This window comes from Castor canadensis, chromosome 17, assembly GCF_047511655.1.
Source record: "Castor canadensis chromosome 17, mCasCan1.hap1v2, whole genome shotgun sequence".
NCBI lineage: Eukaryota > Metazoa > Chordata > Mammalia > Rodentia > Castoridae > Castor > Castor canadensis.
The window spans coordinates 51,286,699-51,307,956 of record NC_133402.1 but is presented as its reverse complement, the minus strand read 5'-3'; the positions used below and the strand labels follow the sequence as shown (position 1 = coordinate 51,307,956).

The 21,258-nt window shown below is 53.8% G+C and overlaps 2 protein-coding genes across 8 annotated transcripts in view; both read right to left on the bottom strand.

The window, feature by feature from the left end:
• Positions 1-381: 381 nt before the first annotated feature.
• Grm2 (glutamate metabotropic receptor 2) lies at positions 382-11,147 on the bottom strand. Of its 4 annotated transcripts, none has more exons than XM_074059138.1 (6): positions 11,025-11,147; positions 8,821-9,407; positions 5,748-6,585; positions 2,767-3,842; positions 1,149-1,393; positions 382-934 (listed from the first exon to the last, which is right to left on the bottom strand). In XM_074059138.1, exons 2-6 carry the CDS (start codon positions 9,268-9,270, stop codon positions 892-894), a joined length of 2,652 nt encoding a protein of 883 aa, XP_073915239.1. In that variant the 5' UTR covers positions 9,271-9,407; positions 11,025-11,147; the 3' UTR covers positions 382-891. The 4 variants fall into 4 exon arrangements, with proteins under 4 accessions (XP_073915239.1, XP_020023848.1, XP_073915240.1 ...); XM_020168259.2 differs by having other exon boundaries at positions 1,149-1,329; XM_074059139.1 differs by having other exon boundaries at positions 8,821-9,308.
• Positions 11,148-13,792: 2,645 nt separating this feature from the next.
• Positions 13,793-21,258, bottom strand: part of Tex264 (testis expressed 264, ER-phagy receptor) — a 30,974-nt gene continuing 23,508 nt past the window's right edge. For 3 of the 4 annotated variants that reach the window (XM_020168256.2, XM_074058887.1, XM_020168257.2), the window contains 2 exons: positions 17,687-17,864; positions 13,793-14,375 (listed from right to left, as the gene is read on the bottom strand). In XM_020168256.2, the coding sequence (XP_020023845.2) occupies positions 14,092-14,375; positions 17,687-17,864 (462 nt within the window). In that variant the 3' untranslated portion in view covers positions 13,793-14,091. The remainder of the gene's footprint in view (positions 14,376-17,686; positions 17,865-21,258) is intronic. The other variant, XM_074058888.1, reaches the window with a different exon arrangement.

Sequence of the window (21,258 nt, the reverse complement as noted above, 5' to 3'; positions counted from 1 at the left end):
CAACCGTGGAAAAAGCACAATGTTCCCAGGGGTCACAGTCACTTACCCATTACTCACACCTGGGTATCCTGCATCCCAGGTCCCTAGGGAAACGTTCCCTGGACGGCCAGATGAGTCTGGCCATTTTAAACCTCCTGCCCTCATCCTGGGAGCACATTGACCAATCTGTAGGGGCCCTATTTAAAGAAGGATGGCTAATTTATTTTCAGTCTCCCTAGCAGGCAGGACTGGGTCTGTCTTACTGACTGCCAGGTCTTATCATCAGTCACAGAACAGAGTCAACAAACACTAGCAGAATGGAGTGTGGGAGACCAGGGAGGTTGTGAGGGGCTTCCCTGAGTCAAGGACAAAAAGTGATTTTTTTTTTAAAATAAAGACACTTTATTTACAGATAATACAAAATAAATCACAGGACAAACTACTGTGCAGGGCAGGTCGGGGAGCGAATGGCCTCCACCATAACCACCCTCTCCATCCCAGAGTAACTTATATAAAAATTAAAAAGGCCCAAGGAGGGGGAAGGTCTGGGCTGGAAGCACCTTTGCTGCTGGGGACTGGAGCTTGCATTCTTCAACCACCTTGTTTTGTTACAGGGCAGAGTGGACCCCGGCTCTCTCCCACTCTGAGCCCCGGGCCTGGCAAGTGGGGGACACAACAGTGAGGGTGGTTGGTGGACATTGTAGAGGTTCCCCAGCTAAAGACCCTGACTTCTGACTCTGAAGGGTTGGGACAAGTGGGTGGGTAAGTGATTTTTAGAGTGGGCATTATTGCAGTGTTCCAGCCGACTTCCTCCTGGCCATGGACGTGGGTCTGTACTGGGCTCAAGGGAGCAGCCATGTCAGGGCAAGACTGTGGGGTCTTCAAAGCGATGATGTTGTTGAGTCCACCACCTCACGGCCATTGCAAACAGTGGGGACAAACTGGGAACCAGACCCTATGGAAAGAAAACCAGAGGTCAGGGCTGACCCTGAGGTCCTCTGAGAAAGGTAGCAGGGGAAATAGGAATGTGGAGGGACGCATGTTCTCTATGCCTCCCTCTGTGTTCAGTGTCATCCTGAGGGCACCCCACCCCAGACAAGGAAACTCAACCTGGGGCAGGGCCCCCATGCCTGAGGACCTGGGTGGAGAGGGTTGCATAGGATGCTGACCTTGGCCAAGGCTGGAGCTGGCCCTGGCAGCAGCACTGCCAAAACGGCTGGTGGGCGCCCGGTGGCTCACCACATTCTTCTGTGGCTGGAAGAGGATGATGTGCAGCTTGGGGGCAAAGAGGCAGCCAAGCACCACAGAGCCGCTGAGGCTGACCGACACGCACATGGTGGTGGTCTGCACCTGCGGTGGGGAAGTTGGGGAGCAAACACAGGTCAAGGATGTCCGTGCGAAAGTCCTGCCCAGGCTGTAGGGAAAGGAATTGGGGAGATGGTAAGCACCCACTGGACCTTGGTCTATTTGCCAAGCCCCAAAGAATTTCTAGGAAAGATGGACACAGTCCCAGCATCAGCCCCAGTGGACCATTCTTCCAAAGATACCAGAGTTCCAGCTGTGAGTGAATATGCAGAGTGCATGTGTGCATAGGGGTGTGTGCATACAGAGGTATGTGCATGGCATACATGCATGTGGGTGCATGTGTATCTGTGTGGTTGTATGTGCAGCAGTGAGTGCTTGGTGGTGAGGGTGGGTATTTGGGTATGGATGAGTGTATAGACAGGGAGATGTGTGTGTACTGGGTGTGCCAGGATGTATGTGTGCACACACTTGTGTGTATACATGGGATATGTGTATGTGTGTGTTTCCATGTGTGCAGGTATGTGTTTGTGAACAAGTGTGTATGTGCATACATGGTTGGATGCTGTGTATGTTTATGTCCCCAGTGAGTCCTTAGCTGCCTGTGATTGGCATGCAAATGCAAATCATATGCAAAAGAAGTCTGAGTCAGTGTAGATTCCCTCCCCAACCCTGGCCTCCACCACCCAAGCAGGTGGCCCAGCAGGTGCAAGCAAAGCAGACAAGCCCAGCAGTCCCGGACCCCCAGCACTGTGCCACCACACCTCTTTCCTGAGGAAAGCACCTGGGCCCGGACTTTTGCTATCATTTTTCTGCTCCTTTAATTGCTAAAACCCTGTCCTTTGCTCCCAAGCTGAGTGACCTTGGGCAAGGACTTGACTCTCTGAGTCTCTGTTTCTTCATTAGTAAGATGGGAAAGCTGTGGCGCTTACTCCAGAGTCACGAGGATTAACCAAGATGATCTGCTTATCCTGTCACCTCCTCAGAGAGGTCTTTCCTGACCATCCCACCTGAAGAAGCCATTGCGCCTTGGAGCCCAGGACACCCATTGAGACACTCAATGCCAGTTGGAACCAAATTTGCTTGGAAGCCAACTGGAGTAGTTTGAACCTTCCTCAACCCTCTCACCTACCCTCTGCTTCACCTCTCCTGCCTTCCTCCATCTGTCAACCCCTTCTCTAGCCAACCCCTCAGTGGAGCAAGGCAGAGTCTCTGCTCACTGCACCCCCATCTCCTCCCAGGTTAGTGGATGACTCCTGAGTCCTTACATCTCTTATCGCTCTCTAACTTGAATTTCCCCCTTTGTCCATTTTGCCAGGCCCTACTCAGTCCTCCCACCTTCTCCTGAGATCCGCACAAGACTGTTGGCCTCTGAGTGAGCATTTAACCTTGTGGAGACTCTGAGTTATCAGTAGATAAAATGAGATACCAGGAAACTCTGGGTGTTTGTCCCACCCACTCCCACCTCTGTGGCAGGTGGCTCACCCGATAGTCACTGGAGGTGACATAGAAGATGGGCAGGAATGCCAGCCAGATGATACAGGTGGTATACATGGTGAAGCCAATGAACTTGGCCTCGTTGAAGTTCTCGGGGCACTTGCGGGTCTTGAAGGCATAGAGCGTGCAGAGGGCGATGAGGAGCACGTTGTAAGCCAGGGAACCCAACATGCTGGCATCACGGTGATTGCAGCGCAATGTCACCACCTCCCGCCGTTCAGGGGCTGTCTCCTTGCCTGTGCCTGGTGCCTCCACCACTAGCCAGGCAGCCACAATGAGCAACTGGCCTGAGATAAGTGCTAGGCAGATGGCCACCTGTGAGGCAGGACTGATGAAGCGTGGCCGCTGGGCACCCTCCCGGGCCCCGCCAAAGATACGAGCAATGCGGTTTGTCTTGGTGAGCAGAGCTGAATAGCAGACAGAAAAGGCAGTGCCCAAACCAAGGCGCCGTAAAGTGCACACTGCTGTGGATGGTTTGGCAATGAAGATGAAGGTCATGCAGTAGCAGAGGAAGACACCTCCCAGCAGGATGTAGCAGAGCTCCCGACCAGAGGCCTTGACCACAGGTGTGGCATTGTGCCGCACAAAGACACCCAGCACAAAGAGGGTGGCTAGGGCACCCAGACAGGCGATGGTGACAGGTCCCACAGCCCACGCATCACCCCAGCGGATGTACTCCTGAGGCAGCTCAAAGCAGCCAGTGAGGCTGGCATTGGGCCAGTAGCCAAGACCACAGTCAGCACAGGTGAACTCATCCAGCCGGTACTCGTAGGGCTGGCAGGGGATGCAGAGCCAGCAGCAGACCTCCCCCGGCTGCACGCTCTTCACCTCATTCTGCAAGCAGGGCTCACTGCAGCGAGAGGCAGGCAGGGGGCCAGCTGAGGGCGAGGCCCATGGGATGAGGCTGGTGTCCAGGGTCAGGCCTTCTGCCCAGTAGCCCACCTTCTGGTAGCGGTAGCGCCCGCTGCCTGCCCGCAGATAGGTGAAGATGTTGTAACGGCCGATACCATCACCAAAGCGGTCAAAGCGGACCTCGTTGTGAGTGTCAGCAGGGCGGAAGGGGGCTGGGATAGGGGAGGGAAGGAAGGAAGAGAGGGTTGGACTGATATGACCTCAATCCTCCCCGCGCATGAACCCAAGCTCCAGGGCTAAAGCAGCCACTAGCTCTTCTGATCCTCACTCCCACACTGAATCCCATCTTGACCCCAGTTATTTTTCTAAAAGAGGTTATGACAAATTATTGTTGCAAAACTCCAACCTCAAACCTCAGACTTCATCAACTCTAAACCCCAAATGGAACCCCAGCCTTAAAGCCCAAACATTTTCACAATCTATGCCTATACCAATCATCGATCACACTCACCAAACCCAATCTTAGACAAAGTCTCCAAATCACAACACACAACACAGCCCTCTCCCCATACTTCATACAGAGACTCCAACTCTAAATGGAGCCCTGGTCCAACTAATCGTAACAATAGCCTGGCTCCAGCCCTTAGCAGTCCTAACACTGACCCAGTCCCAACCTCAGTGGCCACCTGCAACCACTTCCTTTCACAGATTGGCCACTGACACTCTCTACCCTCACTCCATCCCCTACCAACGTCATAGCATCCAGCTGGGCTCAGGAGAGAGGACTACAGTCATCCCTGGGCCCAGCAAGAAATCAGGGTTCAAAGCAAGCAAGTCCCCAATCGTGCATCTAGATTTAAATCCAAGGCCCCCTCCCCAATCCCTACTTCTTCCACCCAGCATCGAAGTTCTCAAAATTCAACTCTAACTCAACCAAAATTCTACCTAAGCACAGCAGGCTGAATATGGCTTTGCTCTAACATTAACTCAATCAGATTCCAGACTCCAGCCCTCTCCCCTGCCCTGATTTTATTATAGCTTGGAGTGTTGATCTTAGAGGAATTCGAAGTCAAAAGTTAGTGAGACCCCATCTCAACCAATAAGTGGGGCATTGTGGCAAGGGCCTTGATCCCAGCTACACCGGAAGCTAAAAGCAGGAGGATCATGGTCTGAGGGCGGCGCTGTGCAAAACACACAAGACCCTATCTGAAAAATAAAAAGAGTTAGGGGTGTGGCTCAAGTGGTAGAGAGCCTGTCTAGCAAGCATAAGGCCCTAGTTCAAACTCCAGTACTCCCCCGCAAAATTTTTTTAAACCCAGTTAGACCTGCAGTGGTTGCATCTATACCTAACATGCGCGGACTTATTTTTTTATTATTTCCTCACAATGCAGTGTAACAACTATTTACATAGCATTTGCATTATATCAGGTGTAAGTAATCTAGAGATGATTTAAAGTAAACAGAAGATGGGTGCAGGCTATTTGCAAACACTACACCATTGTTTTACATAAGGGATTAGCATCCCCAGACTTTGGTGTCCACAGGGGTCCTAGAAACAACTCCTTCCCCTATTACCAAGGTCTAACCCTGGCCAGTGCTCTGTTAGTCCTGAAACTTCTCCCACTGCCCCACAACGATTCTTCCTGAGGCCCAGTGATGATTCTGAAGCATTTATTCATCGTATAACAGGCACTTTAACTTTCGATTTCAGGACACTTTGGGTAGAAAATCAAAGTTAGGGATAGAAATTTTCCTTGAAAAGATGATCAGTGATTCAGACTCTCACTGCTGCCTGATAATATTGGTCTCCTGGCACAATAAAGAGCCAGGAGATAGAGAGCGAGAGCCAAGCAAGGACCAGAGAACCTCAAAGTGACAAGACCAGGGCAGAGGTCTGCTTTCTAGAACTTTCTCAGAAAGTGGAACCTCAGCCCTGGATCCAGCTGGAGTCCTCCCTGCCTAGCGGTCCTTGTCCTGGTGCTGACACCCACCCCTGGTTGAGTCCTTCCTTGTGCTAGGTCCTATGTTTTCTTAGACAAGGAATGGAACTTGAAGGCCTGCTTCCCCTCATCCTCTGAAGGCCAGCAGGGCCGATGGACACTGGCCAGCAATATTACCATCAAACTTGACGTTGAGCACGAAGTCCTTGTAGAGGTGGCGTCCGTTGACAGGCCGCATCGCATCACAGAGGCGGGTGGTGTTGGGGCAGAGGGCGCGGTGCATGTTGTGCAGTGCGTGGGCCATGGCGTACACTGCATTGACCACAAACATGATCTTGGACTCCTGCTCAAAGGGCACAGCCTTCAGAGAGTGGGTTGCACAGTCTCGCTGCCGGAAGCTGCAGCGGAACCTCTGCTCCCAGAACTCACGGAACCAGGGGTTCCGGCTGTTGTTCCAGGGGTCCAGGCTCTGGAAGTAGGAAGCAAAGTCACTGATGGGGTAGGAGGCTAGCTCGATAGTAATGGCACCTTCGGCAGCCCCCTCACTGCCTGCCACCACACTCTCCAGGGCTCCCCAGCCATCGCTGGCCACCCAGGTGAAGCTGGCATTGAGGCGCTGGGTGGCGGCAAGCAGCTCGTGGGCATCCTCAGATCGGGTGAACAGGACAACCACGCGGGCACTGGGCTTCTGTAGCAGGGCTCGCACCACGCCCTCAAAGGCTGCACGGTTCATGGCACGGCCTACCTTCTCTGAGGTGGCCACGCAGATGTTACGGGCACGGGCCTCTAGCTCAAAGGCCTCAATGCCGGTCTCGCCATAGTCACCCTCAGATGCCACAGTGGACACATAGGTCCAGTTGAAGAAGCGGAGGATCTCAGCCATGGCCTTGGCTTGGAAGAAGTCTGGGGGCACTGTGCGGGCAAAATAGTCATAGCGGGACTTGTCACTCAGCTTGGCACTGGTGGAGGCATAGCTGATCTGTGGGATCTGAAAAAGCCTCAGGAGGTTTGCCACCTGGGGCAGAGGCAGAGATGGAAAAGATCAGAGACCAGGTCAGACAAGCACTAGAGACAGATGCACCCCCTACATCTATGAAACCTTGGGGTCAAGGCCTCATAAGGTCAGCCCTGAGGGTTCCCTCTCTCAAGAGACCTGAGAACTTGAAGAGCCCTCCACCTGGGGGTAGAGAGTTTCTGTCCCTTCCTCGGGGCCAAGGGCCCTGAGCCACACTTGAATCAGACACATGGCAAAGAGATCAGGATGTGGCTGGACTAGGAGCAGAGGGAGTCACTAGATGGTGTCTGGGATGCTCCAGGCTCTCAAGCTCTCTCCTTGTAAGGAGGCAAGCCTTCCCCAAGTGTCAACCCTGATGGGATGGTGGAGAAAGAAGGAAAAGGCTCTTTCAGGAAGAAAGGCCCAGATCCAAGTGTCCATGACCCTGGCATCCCAAGACTTGGTCTCCACTGGATGCCTGAGCCTGAAATAAACAAGACTCCTTGCTCTACCTGACTATATGGCACACCATCTCCCACCCTTGGATCCCTGGGGCCAAAGGAATGGGGTCCAGCCAAGGGGGTCCCAGAGGAGAGGGCTAAGTTCTGTACTGAAACTGGGACACAGGGCTCTCACTTAGTCTAAGGCTCAAATCCCTCTTCCAGTTGAGCCTCAGTTTCTCATCCTTGTCTTATAAGCTGCTGAACAGCTTGTAAAAATGATATGGACAAGAGAGAAGGGGCAGGAATGAGGAGGAGTCATTAGCAGGCAGGATGAAGGGCTGGACCTTGTGCTGACCAGGACAAGGAAGAAGCAGCCTGAGTTAGGAGGTAGGCAGCTTGGGATGACAAGGAGGTAACTGGGATCCTGGAGATACAAGTATGAGGCCCTGAATAGAACTGTGGAGAGGAGGGATACACACCAGAGGCTCCTGAAGACATCAGTGGGTAGGAGGCTGCCCACCCATCACTGCCCTAGCCAGGCTGCAAGATGTAGGTGCTGGCATAGCCACACCTGTCTAAGCTACCACCCAGCCATTTCTGAGACTAGCAGGACAGATAGCTGAGGCCTGCCCCAACCCTGTGGTTCCTGCTTGTCTTTCATTTCTCCCAAGCAAACGTCCCAGGTCAGGGGTCCTGGTCCTACCCCGATGGCAATGCACTTTGCCAGTCTCCTAAAGGAAGCTGAGGCTCTAGTCAAGGTCCCCCAGAAGGTCCTCAGTCCAGATCCCAGTTCTGGCCTCATCTTCAGCAACCTACACTGCACAGGCAGGCAAGAATCTGGATGAGAGGTGGGACCCAGTCAGGGAAGGGGAGGATCCCACTGGGCTAAGGAGGCAAGGCAGGCCCAGGGTACAGTGCAGGGAGCAGCAAAAGGAAGTCAGCTGGGCCAGCACTCCTCTGCTGGGGACCAGCAACAGGGCATTCTCTGCTGATCCCTTCTGGGAAAGCAGGAGGAAGTGAGTGGTTCTCTCACATTCTCAGTCCCTTAAATCCTGCACTCCCTGAAGATCCTAGGGTACCTAGTCCCTATCCTACACACATTCTGTTTCTTTTCATCCTGGGTCCCCCGTCTTGTTTCTGTTCTCTGGCTGTTCCTGACTTCTGTCTACCCCTCTCCAATTCAGGGAGAGATGATCTGACAGATTGGGCTGAGAGTCCTAGCTTTACATCTCCCTTTTGCTACCACCTTGGCTTGTGATCTGCCTCTCGAATAAGTCTCAGTTTCCTTGTGTATAAAATGGGTTAAAATGATAGCAGGTGATATTGATTGTGCCAGGCCCTCTAATATGTGTTGCATGCAACACCTCACTAAATTTCCACTACAAACCTAAAAGTAGAAAATTTTATCAATTCAATTTTATAAGGAGGAAACTGAGACACAGGAAAAGAAACTGTGGACAGTCATACATTAGTACACAGGGAGCCAAGACCAGGACTAGTAAGATGTCAGGTTGCTTAACATAGTGTGTGTGTGTGTGTGTGTGTGTGTGTGTGTGTGTGTGTGTGTGTGTGTGTGTGTGAATGAGTGTGGTGTTTCTCTTTTCTTTCCATTTGTTTTTTCCTTAGGGAAGTTTCTCTTACACAATCTCTAGAAGTTAACCCTATTATATGATAAGGAAACTTCTTAATCTTCTATAAGAAGCTACTAAAAGGAAGCTGCTGATTCCCCTTCCAGTTCATGGTATCCAGGAAGTCCCTGCCCGGGAATTCTGTGCCTTCCTCCTCAGCCCCCATTTAGGTGGCCTCCACATACCTGGATAGAGACGTCACTGTAGGAGCCGCCAATGACACCAGTGATGGCAGTGGGAGCATCACCATGGGTGGCGTAAGAGCCGTCGGGGCAGATGTGACGGGAGCCATCGGCACCACGGCTGAGAGAGGCACGCACAAAGTCCAGTGCCTGCTCCAGGGCATGTGTGTCCTTGGAGCAGCTGTCGAGGATGTGTGCACCTAGGCGCACGCCAGGCAGCAGGTGGGGGTCACGGTTGATACGGTCCAGCGCGAAAAGCATGGCCTCCAGGCGCTGGATGCCACGATGTTCATTCACAGGGCCACACTCCTCTGCTGGGCCACCCTTCTGGTGCACCGGGAACAGCCCACCTAGCACCAGGTCCCCCTCCAGAGTCAGCACCTTCTTGGCTGGGCCCTCAGCCACAGCACCCCAGAGCAGCAGCAGTGCCAGGAGCCCAAGAAGCGATCCCATGGCCCCAAAGAGGATGGATGGGTCCAGCAGACCTGGGTCTCCAGGGGATGAGGGTAGAAGCAGCAAAAGGCAAAAAGAGGAGGAAACAGGGGCCAGGAAAGGACAGACAGGAAGAGAGATGAGAAGGGACCCAGCTCCTGCAGAGAGATAGACAGACAGACAGGGAAAAGTAGAACCAGAGGGTGGCTCCCCCCCACCCACCTCTTATTTCCAGCTTTCCCTACTGACTCTGTCCCTCCTCACTCTTCTATCTCAGGAAATCAGGAGCTGTGAAGAGGGTGGAGTCAGTAGGCTAAGAAGCTCCCGGGTCACTCCCCTGGACCTGCCTCTCAGTCTTGCCCTGATCTGGGCTAGAGGTAGGTCCTGTGTCTCTACCAAACACAGCAGAGGGGGAAGGAGGCAGGGAGTGGAGGCACAGGCAGAGGACAGGAGACCCCAGCCAATGCCAAGCCCTATCCAAAACAAAGGTGTCCAAGAGACCCAAAACTCCTAGTACACTTTGCAGCACAGACTATGTCAGAGTTACAAACTCAGGGATTCAGTCTCCACCATGAGCCTTGGATTTCCAAGAGGACCCACAAGGAAGAGGACATAAGAGTCTCTGAGAGACAGTCTCCAACCCTAGGGAAACTGGAGCCCAGGCAAAACCAAAGGACCTAGCTTCTGGTTCTTAAAAGGCCATCTCCAGAGACTTCTGACTGAGAAAGGAATGGAGACCCTATCCCTGTGTGACAGCAAGGTGGAAAGCCTAGTCCCAGGGAAGGCACCCAAGTGGCCACAGGTCCCAAGTCAGCAGGGCAAGTAGATATGAATGTATTTGTCATGGGTGGGGGGCCCGTTGTCTGGTTGGACTCTTCACAGTACTGAGGGTGAGTTCTGGACTCCCTAGCTCCATGTAGGATACTGGGTGAGGTGTTATGACTCTGTTTCTCTTCACTTTAAACTGGGCAAAGAAAGTCACCTTTTCCAATCCCCCCCATCCTCAGCCTCAAAGGTCCTGTCCACCCTGGACCCTGATTCTTAGGGGCCCCCTTTTTCACTCTGCATCCTATCATCTGTACCCCAGTTATCCTCTCCCTCCCTCTTCCACTCTGTATCCTATCATCTGTACCCCAAGTGCCTTCCCAAACATCCACCCCACAAAGGCTCTTAGGACAACACAGGCTTAGAAAGACTGGGAGATAGATACACATCTTTGCTCAAAACAGGAATGGAAACTGAGGCTAAAGATAACAGCAACTAGTTCAAGGACCCCATGTCTTGGCCATGGAGCTCCTCACTGGGCTGGTCTGGTGGTGACAGAGCAGGAGGATTGGGATCCTGTGGGGACCCGAAAGAAGCAGCTTAACCAGGCAAACAGGAGAGAGAAGCAGGAATAAAGACCAGCACAGATAGGGCAGGAGAGGCCTGAATGGAAGCTCAGAAGCTGGGAAGGGGACAGAACCCAGGAGTCCAGCAGCCAGGAGGCAAATGAGCTGGAGAGGCTGAGACAAAGACAGAGGCACAGACAGAAAGAAGGACCAGAGGACGTTGGAGCAGGAGGAACAGGGAAGCAAGATGCAGGGCGTGCATTCTTTGTGGAAGAAAAGCGGGACACCTGGGACTGTCTTCCCGCTTCCCTGGAGCTCCCAGAGAACGATGTCTGGACGCTCCGGCCCGGGTGCCCTAGAACTCGAGGACCCGCGGGGCCCCAGGACATGGGGTCAGGCCCAAAAAAGGTCGGCAGTGACCGCGGCACTACAGGCTCACCCTACCTGGCACGCCCAGCTCTGGCACAGAAGGGATCGGAGTGGAGCAGGGGGCGCGGAGTAAGGGGCGAGGGGCTCCGGCTCCCGCTTCCTCGCTCGCTCGCTCGCTGGCTCTGCGCTCATCACCCGCTCGCCCTGCCGCTTTCAATCGCTGCCCGCCCCGCCCCCGGCCCCGGCCCGCCCCCAATCCCTCCTCCGTTCCTCCCCACTCCGGGTCTACCCCTCCCAACTCAGCCTCCGCCTCCCTTCGGACCCCTCCAGGGTTCCTAGCTCTGCACCTCCGGCAGCTCCTGCTCTTGGCAGGACCAAAGGGCCTGGAGCTGTCCACCGCGTGGTGCTGAATCGCCGGGCGCTCCCACTCTGCGCTGGAGCAGGTGCCTCGCAGCCCCCTCCGCCCCGCAGTCAGGCTGCGTCCCAGAGAGTGGTGGGAACAGGGTTGGGGCACTGGGTTGGGAAGGTCACTGAGCCGGGAGAGTGAGCACAGCGGTGTAGGTTCCTACCTGCTAGAGTGGAAAAGGTGGCCCTAGGGTCTTGAGCTGACATTGGGGGATAGGTAGAGGTATGTGAGAGGTAGGTGGAGTGCTTGGCCTGTTGCCACACTGTCCCCGTATCCTCAGCTCAGCAGCTCAGTCCACATACCAGGCCCCATGTGAGAGTTAAGGCCCGAGTCACTATGAGGAAAATACTGGAGGTGGGGGGAGCAGGAGGAGGTCAGAAGATGGGGCCTCCACTTTCTTCCTGCAGATGACCTTTAAAACTGCTACCCCTCCCCCATGAATCCTGCTCCTATGTACAAAGGGCATTTATGACAGAAATATCAACCTGTGTGGGGTTTCAGGGCCAGGGACTAGAGTCTGGGACCTAGGGGATCTAGGAGGGAAGAGGGCAGAGGAAAAATTTCTGGAACTGGTTTCTGTGTAGGAGGGAGTAAGAGCTGGAGCCCGAACAAAGGGAGGACAGCTCTGAGAAGATACTCTTGACTCTTTCCTCCCACAGTAGGATAGGGAAGGACGCCCCTGGATAGGGGGTGGTAGATAACCTAGAGCCAGGATTTGAGGAGAAAGCCTGCACCCAGATCGAGCCCCTAGAGCCTGCGCCACCTGTCCTCAGCATGTACATGCACTAACAAGTGCTAAGGGGTACAGCATCCCTCCCCATTCCCCTGGCATTGTTCTTTCTTCCACAGGTGTCAGTGGGAGCCAGGTCAGTTCAGGCACGTGCTTATGAAATGCCAAGCCCCAGCCCCTCAGGCACGGCCCCTCCCCATGTGTTTGGCATTTGTGGGGGGATCACAAGGATAAATCTTTTCCCTGGATACAGAAACCTGACACCCCACTGTTCTGGAAAGAACACAGCTTTGAAACAACACAGATACATCAAACACACACAAACAAACACAAGCCCAGTTGTTAATGGGAAACAAGGTGGCAGTGGAATGAGGGTTCAGGGCTGTCAGACAATGGTGGGGAGACAGACATGCTGTCTTCCAACTGGCTCTGCGACTGGCTGCTCTCACCCTCTGGCTGGCTCATAGTGACTGCTCCCTGGGGTAGGTGAGCAATGGGTCTGGCTCCTGGAGCAGAGGGCTTGACAGCAGGAGGGTGCTGAAGTGAGAGAAGCTGCAGTGATCCCAGCCACACTTCCAGCCCACTCACCAAGGCAGCCTCACAAAAGACACAGTGCTGTCTACACAGATACTGTCACAAACAGCAGCAGCACAAGAAGCCTATCACATGGCCTGCAGTAAGCTGCACTGTCCCACTGCAGCACAGATGCGCAATGACAGCTATGTAGCCACCCTCCTGGCTAGACACACAGACAACGACATACACCCAACTTACCCACATACGTGCACATATGGACACAGACACATACATACTTGTACAGTGTAGACACAGCCATAATACATAATACATGTGGACAATACCCAAAAGTACATGTGATGCCCACACACAGCTGTATATGTGAACACACAGCCACATACATACAGCTGTATACATGGTCATGGCCACACAACCATGTCATACATACATATGGACACATGCCATACATGGATGGTTGTTCAGAATCCCTCCCTCACACATGGACGCTGAGCTGCACAGACCCATAGCTTTATACATGTACAAAGTTTTACATATGAACACACAACTGCACACAGCTATACAGACACACAGTCCCATGCAGTTAATTGTACATGGTCAAAGGCTCCATAGAGATGCTTGCATTTCTACCAAGCCAGGCTCATACATCCCTATAATGCAACCACATACAGTTAATCACACAAAGCACAACATTACACACACACAGCCATGCCAAGCCACAATCACATGATGCTTACTTGTGCACAGCCTCACCCAGGACCACCACCAGCAGCGCCATCCATGGTGCACATACATACACCCAGGTACAAAGGCACTGACAGGCATAGCAGGAATGTCTTCTCTTGCTGGGGAGGTCCCAGCATGAGCACAGGCACACTGGAGCCACAGACACAAAGGTATCCCTTGGAAGGAGACAAAGGCAAGCTGTGAGCTCCTCACTCCTGAGACCTGGAGGGCACTGCTTGCTTCTATCCAGCAGCCTGGGAGTCCCTGGGCTGCTGCAATGCAGGAATGGCTGTCCACTGAGGTCACAGCACAGGGAGTAAAGGGCTTCTAATATCCCTCTCCCTCCAGTACTTGGCCATGTCCCTTCCTCTCCTTGTGCTTGGGGGACTCCTACCCACTCCCAACCTATCTCCAAGGTAGAACTAACAAACAAGTGCACAGCTGAAATCCAGGTGAAACAAGAAAATCATTTGCTTTATTCTGGGTTCTGGAAGCTCCAACATGAGTCTGAAAAAAGACAACATGGGCAGCAGCCCAGGGAGGCTAGTACATGTAACAGTCCCTGGCTCCTCTGGCCCTGAGAGCCAAAAGGGCAGTGAGGAGGTTTAGCTAGAGGCATAGGGTGGGGCAAGTGAGGTCCGCCCGGGTACCCCCAGCCTGGGCTGGGGAGGTGAAGGAGAAAAGAGGGCTGGAGAGTTTTGCTCAGTTCCTTATCAACTGCACAACAGGAGGGTGTGGGCTGCAGGTTACTCCTCACCCTTCTCAGGGGTACTAGGCTCCCGAGTGGCCTCCAGAGGCTTGACTTCAGGACCCAGGCGTGGTTCCCCCAAGAGTCCCTCGCCCTCCAGGTCCAGCTCTTCAAACGACGAGCCACTGGCACCTGACTCACTGTAGCTATGCTCACTGCGGTTATCACCATCATCCCAGCCACGGCTGCTAGCCCCAGGAGACAGTGTGGTGGCTGTAGTCTCCCGGCTGCCAGGGCTCACCTCTAGGCTTACAGAACTCGTTTCACTCATCGTGTCAGCTCCTGTGGCCAGGACAAGGGAGCACAGGTTAGGTGGGACTGCCATACAACCCCCCACAGCACCTTCCTCTAGGGAAAGGGCAGGAACTCATGAATAATACAGCTCCCTGGCTCAGGAGGCCCATTCCACCTGCCCTCTGCCCTCTGCCCTGACTGGGGCTGCACTGATAGAACTGAGAGAGTACAGGGAAGGAGGGAGAGAGGGAGAGAGGGAGAGGGGAGCAGCTGGCTGTGCACTCCTCTCCCTACCCTGAATTAGCCTCAGCTCCCTGCACTCCCACAAAGCTGCCATCCCCCACCCCCACTTCCATTAAGGGCCACTCAGCCCCAGGGTGAGGAGCCGAGTATAGAACAAAGAGACCCAAGTAGTGTCCCCTCCACCCTTCATTTCGGGCTTAGAAAGAGGTTTGTCCAGAGCCAGCAACAGAACATTGCCCATGAGGCATAAGGAATGAAGAACTGACCAGGAGACCAGCTGCCCAGCCCTGCCCCCACACAGGCTACAGGAAGTAGCTATATTCAGGAAGTCAGCTGGCCCCTACCCCTGGTCATGTTGAGTACCCACTTGAGGGGGCTGAGACATGAGGATGGAGAAATCCTGAGAAACACTCAACCAGCTGCAAGGAAAAAGGGTGCTAGGATGGAGCATTCTAAGGACTTTCTCCTCCTGTCTGGGTCAACCCAGACAGGTGCTTCCTGCACCACAAAGTAGCAAAAGAGGGCCATGAAAGCACTTTTTATGGTGGCTGGGGGACCCTGAAACAGTGCTGAGCAGCTGAAAGCCCAAGCCCCCAAACTGTTCCACCCCCAATACATCCTCCAAGCAAGTGGCCCTTCACCTGGCCTGTCCGGGAGCAGTCCCTCGATTCACTTCCCCATCAGAGTCACTGAATGCAGGTGGGAGGTGGCAAAGAGAAACAATGAGCTTAGGGCCACTGTGTGCAGGACTCCAGATGGGGAGACATGTCATCCCTCCAGTAGGAGGCAGCAGGGGCAACTGTTAAACATCATGGAAGGTGAGGGGTGGACCAGATTCCTGGCTCCCCCAGCTCCCGTCTCCATGGTGACAGAGCCCTAAGCCAGGTGCATCTGGGGACTGCTTGGCATTTAGACTAACCTGGAGTTGTCCTTTGAGCCACAGCTGGGGTCTAGGGTGATGAGGATGAAGGGATTTGGGATGTGCTCCCCCAATCCATTGTACTATCAAAAGATGCCCTCTTGGGCCCTCCTGGCAGAGATGAGGTGAGCCAGACTGCTGGCCCTGGGCGCTCTTCTTGCTGGGGCCCCTGACTTGGCTCCCCAGGTACAGCATGACAGTAGAATAAAACAAGAGCGCAGGGTAAACTCTGAGTTATGGGTGCTTTCTGCTGAACCTGGGGCAGAATTCCTGTTCCTTACTCACTTCTAAATTGATGATCAGTGCCCCAGGTACTTTGAGCCTGGAAAGTACAAGGAGGGGAATAGTTCTGTCTGCCCACTCACCACTACCTAGGCTTTTGAGACCCCAGAGTACAGTGACCTGAGTGCTTCCTAGCTAGACACCTTCTCCCTCCCCACTCCCAGGCTAGAAGTGATCAGAGGAAGGAGCCCAGGGGTGCCTCCTTTCGGCCCAGGGCTCAGTATGCTGGGATGAAGACAGCCCCTGGGAAAGGGCATGGGAGTGGCATCTCTACAGTCCCACTAAGATGTACACAGGAGGAGGTCCCAGTTTTCTGAGCCTGTGTCCCTGGAGAGAAGATGCCAGGCAAGGTAGGGCAGCACCTAAATCCCCAGGGCTGTTGGGGAGGGGATGTGAAACTACCACCTTTACCCAGTCCTTCCCTCCCTCCTCTGCCCACAGCCAATGCAAGGAGATCAAATATTCATCGCTTCTCTGAAGCTAAATAATACATCAATGTAATAACAGGCACAAGGCAGCTAATCACCCCTTTTCACCTCCCAGCCCAAGCTGAGGCCCCAGCAGGGAGGCAGGCAGGGACAGGCCAAGCCTTGGGTGGACAGGCACCCACCAGGCACCCACCATGCACCCACTACGTACTGCTGGGTAAGTGGCATGCACCTGGCGGGTGGATGTGCAGAGTCTGCCCCGGGTGTCAGGACAGGCCCTGTCGGAGGTGGGCAGACCCCCTCAGCCCCTACACCAGAGTGGGCGGGGAGGTGGTGGGGAGGAGGGCAGGCTGAGGAACTAGGGAGTGTGGGAGCTGCGGCTGCAGCCAGCTGTAGCGGGTGCCAAGCAGTCCTTTAACACCCCTGGCAGGCAGTGTTTGGGAGGAAAGGAAGCTGGGTGGGTGGGCCAAGGAGGGGGGAAGCGGGTAGCAAAGGGAAATCATAGGAAGGTCAAGGTGCTTTTCCTTCTTGCCCTGAGGGCTACTTGGGCCTGCTGACCTTGTGCCATGTCCTGTGCCCACAGTAGGGGCATGAAAATTGTCTGTCAGGCACTACAGGCAGAAGGGAGCAGTACCCCATGGAGGTAATTAAGTGGCAGATGAAGTTAACTGTGTTGGACACAGGCCCCTAGGGAGTACAGACTGCCTCCCAGTACCCTCCCCTCCCAGTCCCTGTCAACACATGTCTTTCTAGGGTGACCTTGGCTATTGAAGACTGGATGAGCAGTCTTTCCTAGAGAAGGAAGAGGGACTGTTCCTCTCCTCACAGCCCTGGACCACTTCTAGAAGTCGTAGGCTTCCAGAATCACATAGGGGTCCACCAGAACAGTCAAGGAATGGGCCTCCTGGTGCCATCTGGCATGTTACCAGCAAGCCCTTTGCCTCTGGGGTCAGCCTAGGATCACAAGAGGTCAGGGCAAAGGGGTGGGCTAGGTGTAGGCAAGCAGCCTGTTGGCCTGGCCCTCAGGCATTTTGGCTGCCAGCAGGTACATGGGCTGGCTCTGGTAGCAGGGGCTCTGGGAGGGACCCCATACTGACGGACAGGAAAACACCTTGTTCTCCCCTTACTTTCCAGATCTAGTACCAATCATACTTCCTGATGAACCCTACCCAATGATTCCTTTCCTGAGCAGCCTCAGCACCCTTCCCATGAGCATCCAGCTGTCTGTGATCTGGGTTTCCAAGGGTACTCCTGTTTCATCTGAAGGGAATACAGGCAGGGTGTTTGTGTTGCCAGGGTGACCGTGTGTGAATCCATATCTACACGATCCACATGTCTGGGAATAAGCAACTCTGTATGTGGGTCCTGAGCTGGGATACACATATCTCCTTCTTCCCTCTGCCAAGCATAGTATGACACCATAGTACTAGCCAAGATGGAGGAGCCTTCTCAATGCCCTGGATGTCCAGAAGAGGGGCTTCTCCCACCTTTTATACCTGTGCCATCTACTTGGGCATCACTGGCCTCCACAAGCCCTCGGAATTTCCGTTCTGTCTCCTTCACCTCAGGCACATAGAAGTCTCCCTGCCGTGCCAGTGGGCACATGAAATGGATCTTGTCTTGCTGGTAGATCTCCAGCCGAGGGTGGGCACACAGCTTCCGCTCCTAGTCAGAGAGTTGCAAAAGGTAAAATAAACCTAAAGGGCCCCTGATCCACTTGTCTCTGAGTGGTCCCAGAAACTGTCTACTGACTTTTCCTTCCAGAGGGGTTGGCTGTGCCTCCCACACCAATCCCTCCCAAGTTTCAAACCCCTACTGAAGGAGGACATGCAGAGCCCCCAAGAGGGGACCCATACTCCAGAGTGTGATGACCTAAGGGTCCAAGACTCCTTATGACAACACACTAGGGCAGGTACTAAGAGAACTCAGAACCTAGAACAGCTAATTCTATGTGTATGTCTGGAATCAAAAAGCTGGTCTGAGAGAGCCATGAAACTAGACCATCTGGGACAGGGACCCCATAAACTATATGGTCCTAGACACCTAAGCCAAGGTCTTGGCTGTCAGACTTTCCATCGCGGAACTCACTGGACCTGACTTCATCTTTACCCTGGACAATGCTGACTGACCCAAAGATATCAAGTGAGGCCAGTGCACCTGACCATTGGACCTCTAGCCCCTGCCCACAGAGCTCACTCCCATTCTTATTTTCCTGCTAGGTCTATGTCAACCTCTGAGACTATCAAATGTGGCTCCCACATCTCACACCTGGACCCAAGATTTTAGCCAAGGGGGAGGAGGCAGACCCTGAGCTGGAGGGACAAGTGGGACATGTGAGTCTAGCTCTGGACATTACCCAGAGGCTGAAGTACCAGCTTCTGGGTCCCAAGTTCTGGCAGGCAAGCCACATCCCTCTGCATGGACAGAGACCACTGTGTTCCCTATCCACTAATATGTGAAAGCAGGCAGACACATGCCAGAGCTGCCTTGAGGAAGGCAAGAAAAATCAGAACAGGGGTCAAGTGCATCTCGCTCTAGAGTCTGTTCCCCTTTCCTGCAATGGAGCACAATTACCCACTAAGATGACTGTGAGGCCCCTGCCCTGTCACTGCTCACCCGCCAACCTTCACAACATGGCTATTTATAGCACCCGCCAGCTCTCACCACGAGCTCTGAAATGAGCCTTCCACTTAGCAGTAATGAGAGACTTAACTCCTGGCAGGCAGAAGCCACTCCAGGATTCCACTTGTCCACCTGCCTGGCCAACCCAAGGGTTGAGGAACCTCCTTCAATTAAAGCCAGCAAAGAGTGGTAAAATTAGCACACAGAGGGAAAAGGAAAGGAGGAGTAAGCCTAAAAGGCGGACCCAGTCTGGACCTTCAGTGTCAGCTGGAAAGGGTGTATCTGGGAGGTCACACTGCGGGTGGACAGCCTGGCCCAGGTCAGCTGCAGCTCAGCCTCAAACTCCATAGGTGACCCAGGCTCAGCCTTTCATCTTTAGTCTCCATGTTCCCAACTGCAGAGGGCAACACATAGCCCTGATGCTTCCAAGGTCAGTAAATGAAAGTCATCTTTAGTAGTCTGAGTCCAATCTTTCATGCCAGTCTGGTTGCTCTCCAGGCCTCCTCCGTCTCATTAGTCCATGCCCAACTTCTGCAATCTCTAAACACACCTTTGATTCTTTTGATGGCTTTCTTTATTTCTCCACCTGCCCATGTGCCCACTACAGCTCTTGTCCTTAGGAGCAGACTGATGAGAACACACCAACAGGGAATAGGAGCTATCAGATTCAGGTCCCTCCAATGCCAGCACTTGAGGGCAGGTGTCTGCCAAACCTGAGCTCCACTCAGCAAACTGGGCCAGAGTGCCAAGGCCAGAGTCAGGGAGGCTCCCTGAAGATGGTCCAGGTTCTTCCTCCCTGGTAGCGAGAGGAAAGGAAAGGGTCCCCAAATCCAGTCAGAGTATAGCCTTCACCATCATCCTCATGCCCTGGGCATTCAAAGGGTCCAAACCGCAGCAGCAGCAAAGTGGCCTATGGCCATCCCAAGGCCTTGGGGGCTGCTCCCAGAGATTAAAGTTTCTGTTCACCCAGAGATTCCAGGGACAATGGGGACTCTACCCCTACCCCAATCTCCCTAGTTTCCCTTCTGGGGAAGCTTGGCAGTCACAGGGAAAAGAGGGAGGTAGTGCTCTTTCTACACTCTCTTCTAGGCTGGGCATCAGGGTGGGCAGCACCAGGCAGACACCCTGTGCCACCTGCTCTGTCAGCCCCCTTGCTATCAGGCAGGAGACAACTCTGTGGCTGCTCTGCGCATCTGCCTCCTCCAGAGAGCCCAGCTCTGAAGTTGCCTGGCTGTGGACAGCCCCGTTGCCATGGAAACTGCATCTTCCATCCTTGCCATCGCCTTCATCTCAAAGCCATCGGGGAGAACAGAGGAACGGGGGAAACAGAGGATAACTGTGGCCCAGCTACACAACCCTTCCTTCTCCGTCCATCCCTCCCTCCTTGCAGTCTTCTACACAGGGAACACCAGCTGCCCAAGCCTTCCTTAGATGTGAACCCATCCTGGTGCTGACCCCTGAACCCACCACTGCCATCTGGGGGCTCCTGGCCTGTCCTACTGGAAAGAAGCTTGGAGTTAATTAAAATCCCACTGACTGCTCACCCCCAAATCATTATAATACATGCCAGGTCCTGCCAAAATTCAGACTCAGGGGCAGAGAAGGAGGAGCAGAGAAGGCAAAGGGGTGAACTTCCAACTTCAGCTGACAGACAGGGTAGGGGCTTATATCTGCCTCTGCAGTTCTTCCTAGGAAACCCCTCTCCTCTCTGTACTCTGCCCACCCAGCAGAAATGAATCTAATGGGGGCTGGGAATGGACAGCAAGGGAGCAGGAATGGCAATATGCCCTGTCCCTGAGTGATCAGGCAGAGAGGACAAGCCCTTTCCCTCCCAGCCAGATGCAGCCTCTGGGAGAGGAGAGTGGCCAAGGGATAACTCTTGGGTTCTTATTGCACAGCAGGAGCTTTAGCCAGGGCAACATGTCAATGAGCCAGTACATATTAAAAAATCATTGGGGGAAGACAAGGCCAGCTGCCTCTCCCTCAGCTAGCCCCAGGGAGCCCTTGGAGAGCAGACTGCCAATGGCCAAGGACACCACTCAATGCCATACTGGGCTGGTACTGCTGGGTAAAAGAACCTGGCTAGGCCTGAAGTCCTTCCAGCCCTAGCATATTCTCTTCTGCAGCCCAGACAGTCAAAGGGACATGGAAGCATCACTAGGACAAGGGAACCTACTCTGGCCACGAGGCCACTGGCCAACTGACAAACCCACAACCCAGAGCAGCTCATGCACACATACAGACTCACAGGAACCATCAGGCCCTCTCCAAGAGAGGAGATACGCAAATGGCCACAGCCCCCTTCACCTCTCCACAGCAGGAAGTTAGCCAATCATGACAAGGTTTCACCAGGAACTGCTAGAGACTAGATTTAGAGGCCTCCATCCCTCAGAAACACCTCCAGGCCCCCTCTAACCTGGGCCTTCCATAAGCAGAA

Excerpts from the sequence above, each read along its gene's own strand:
- Grm2 (XM_074059138.1), bottom strand. The coding sequence starts at position 9,270 with ATGGGATCGCTTCTTGGGCTCCTGGCACTGCTGCTGCTCTGGGGTGCT. Across the intron at positions 6,586-8,820 it reads ACAGTGACGTCTCTATCCAG|GTGGCAAACCTCCTGAGGCT; the intron begins GTATGTGGAGGC and ends CCTCTGCCCCAG. Across the intron at positions 3,843-5,747 it reads GCTCAACGTCAAGTTTGATG|CCCCCTTCCGCCCTGCTGAC; the intron begins GTAATATTGCTG and ends CCCCTATCCCAG.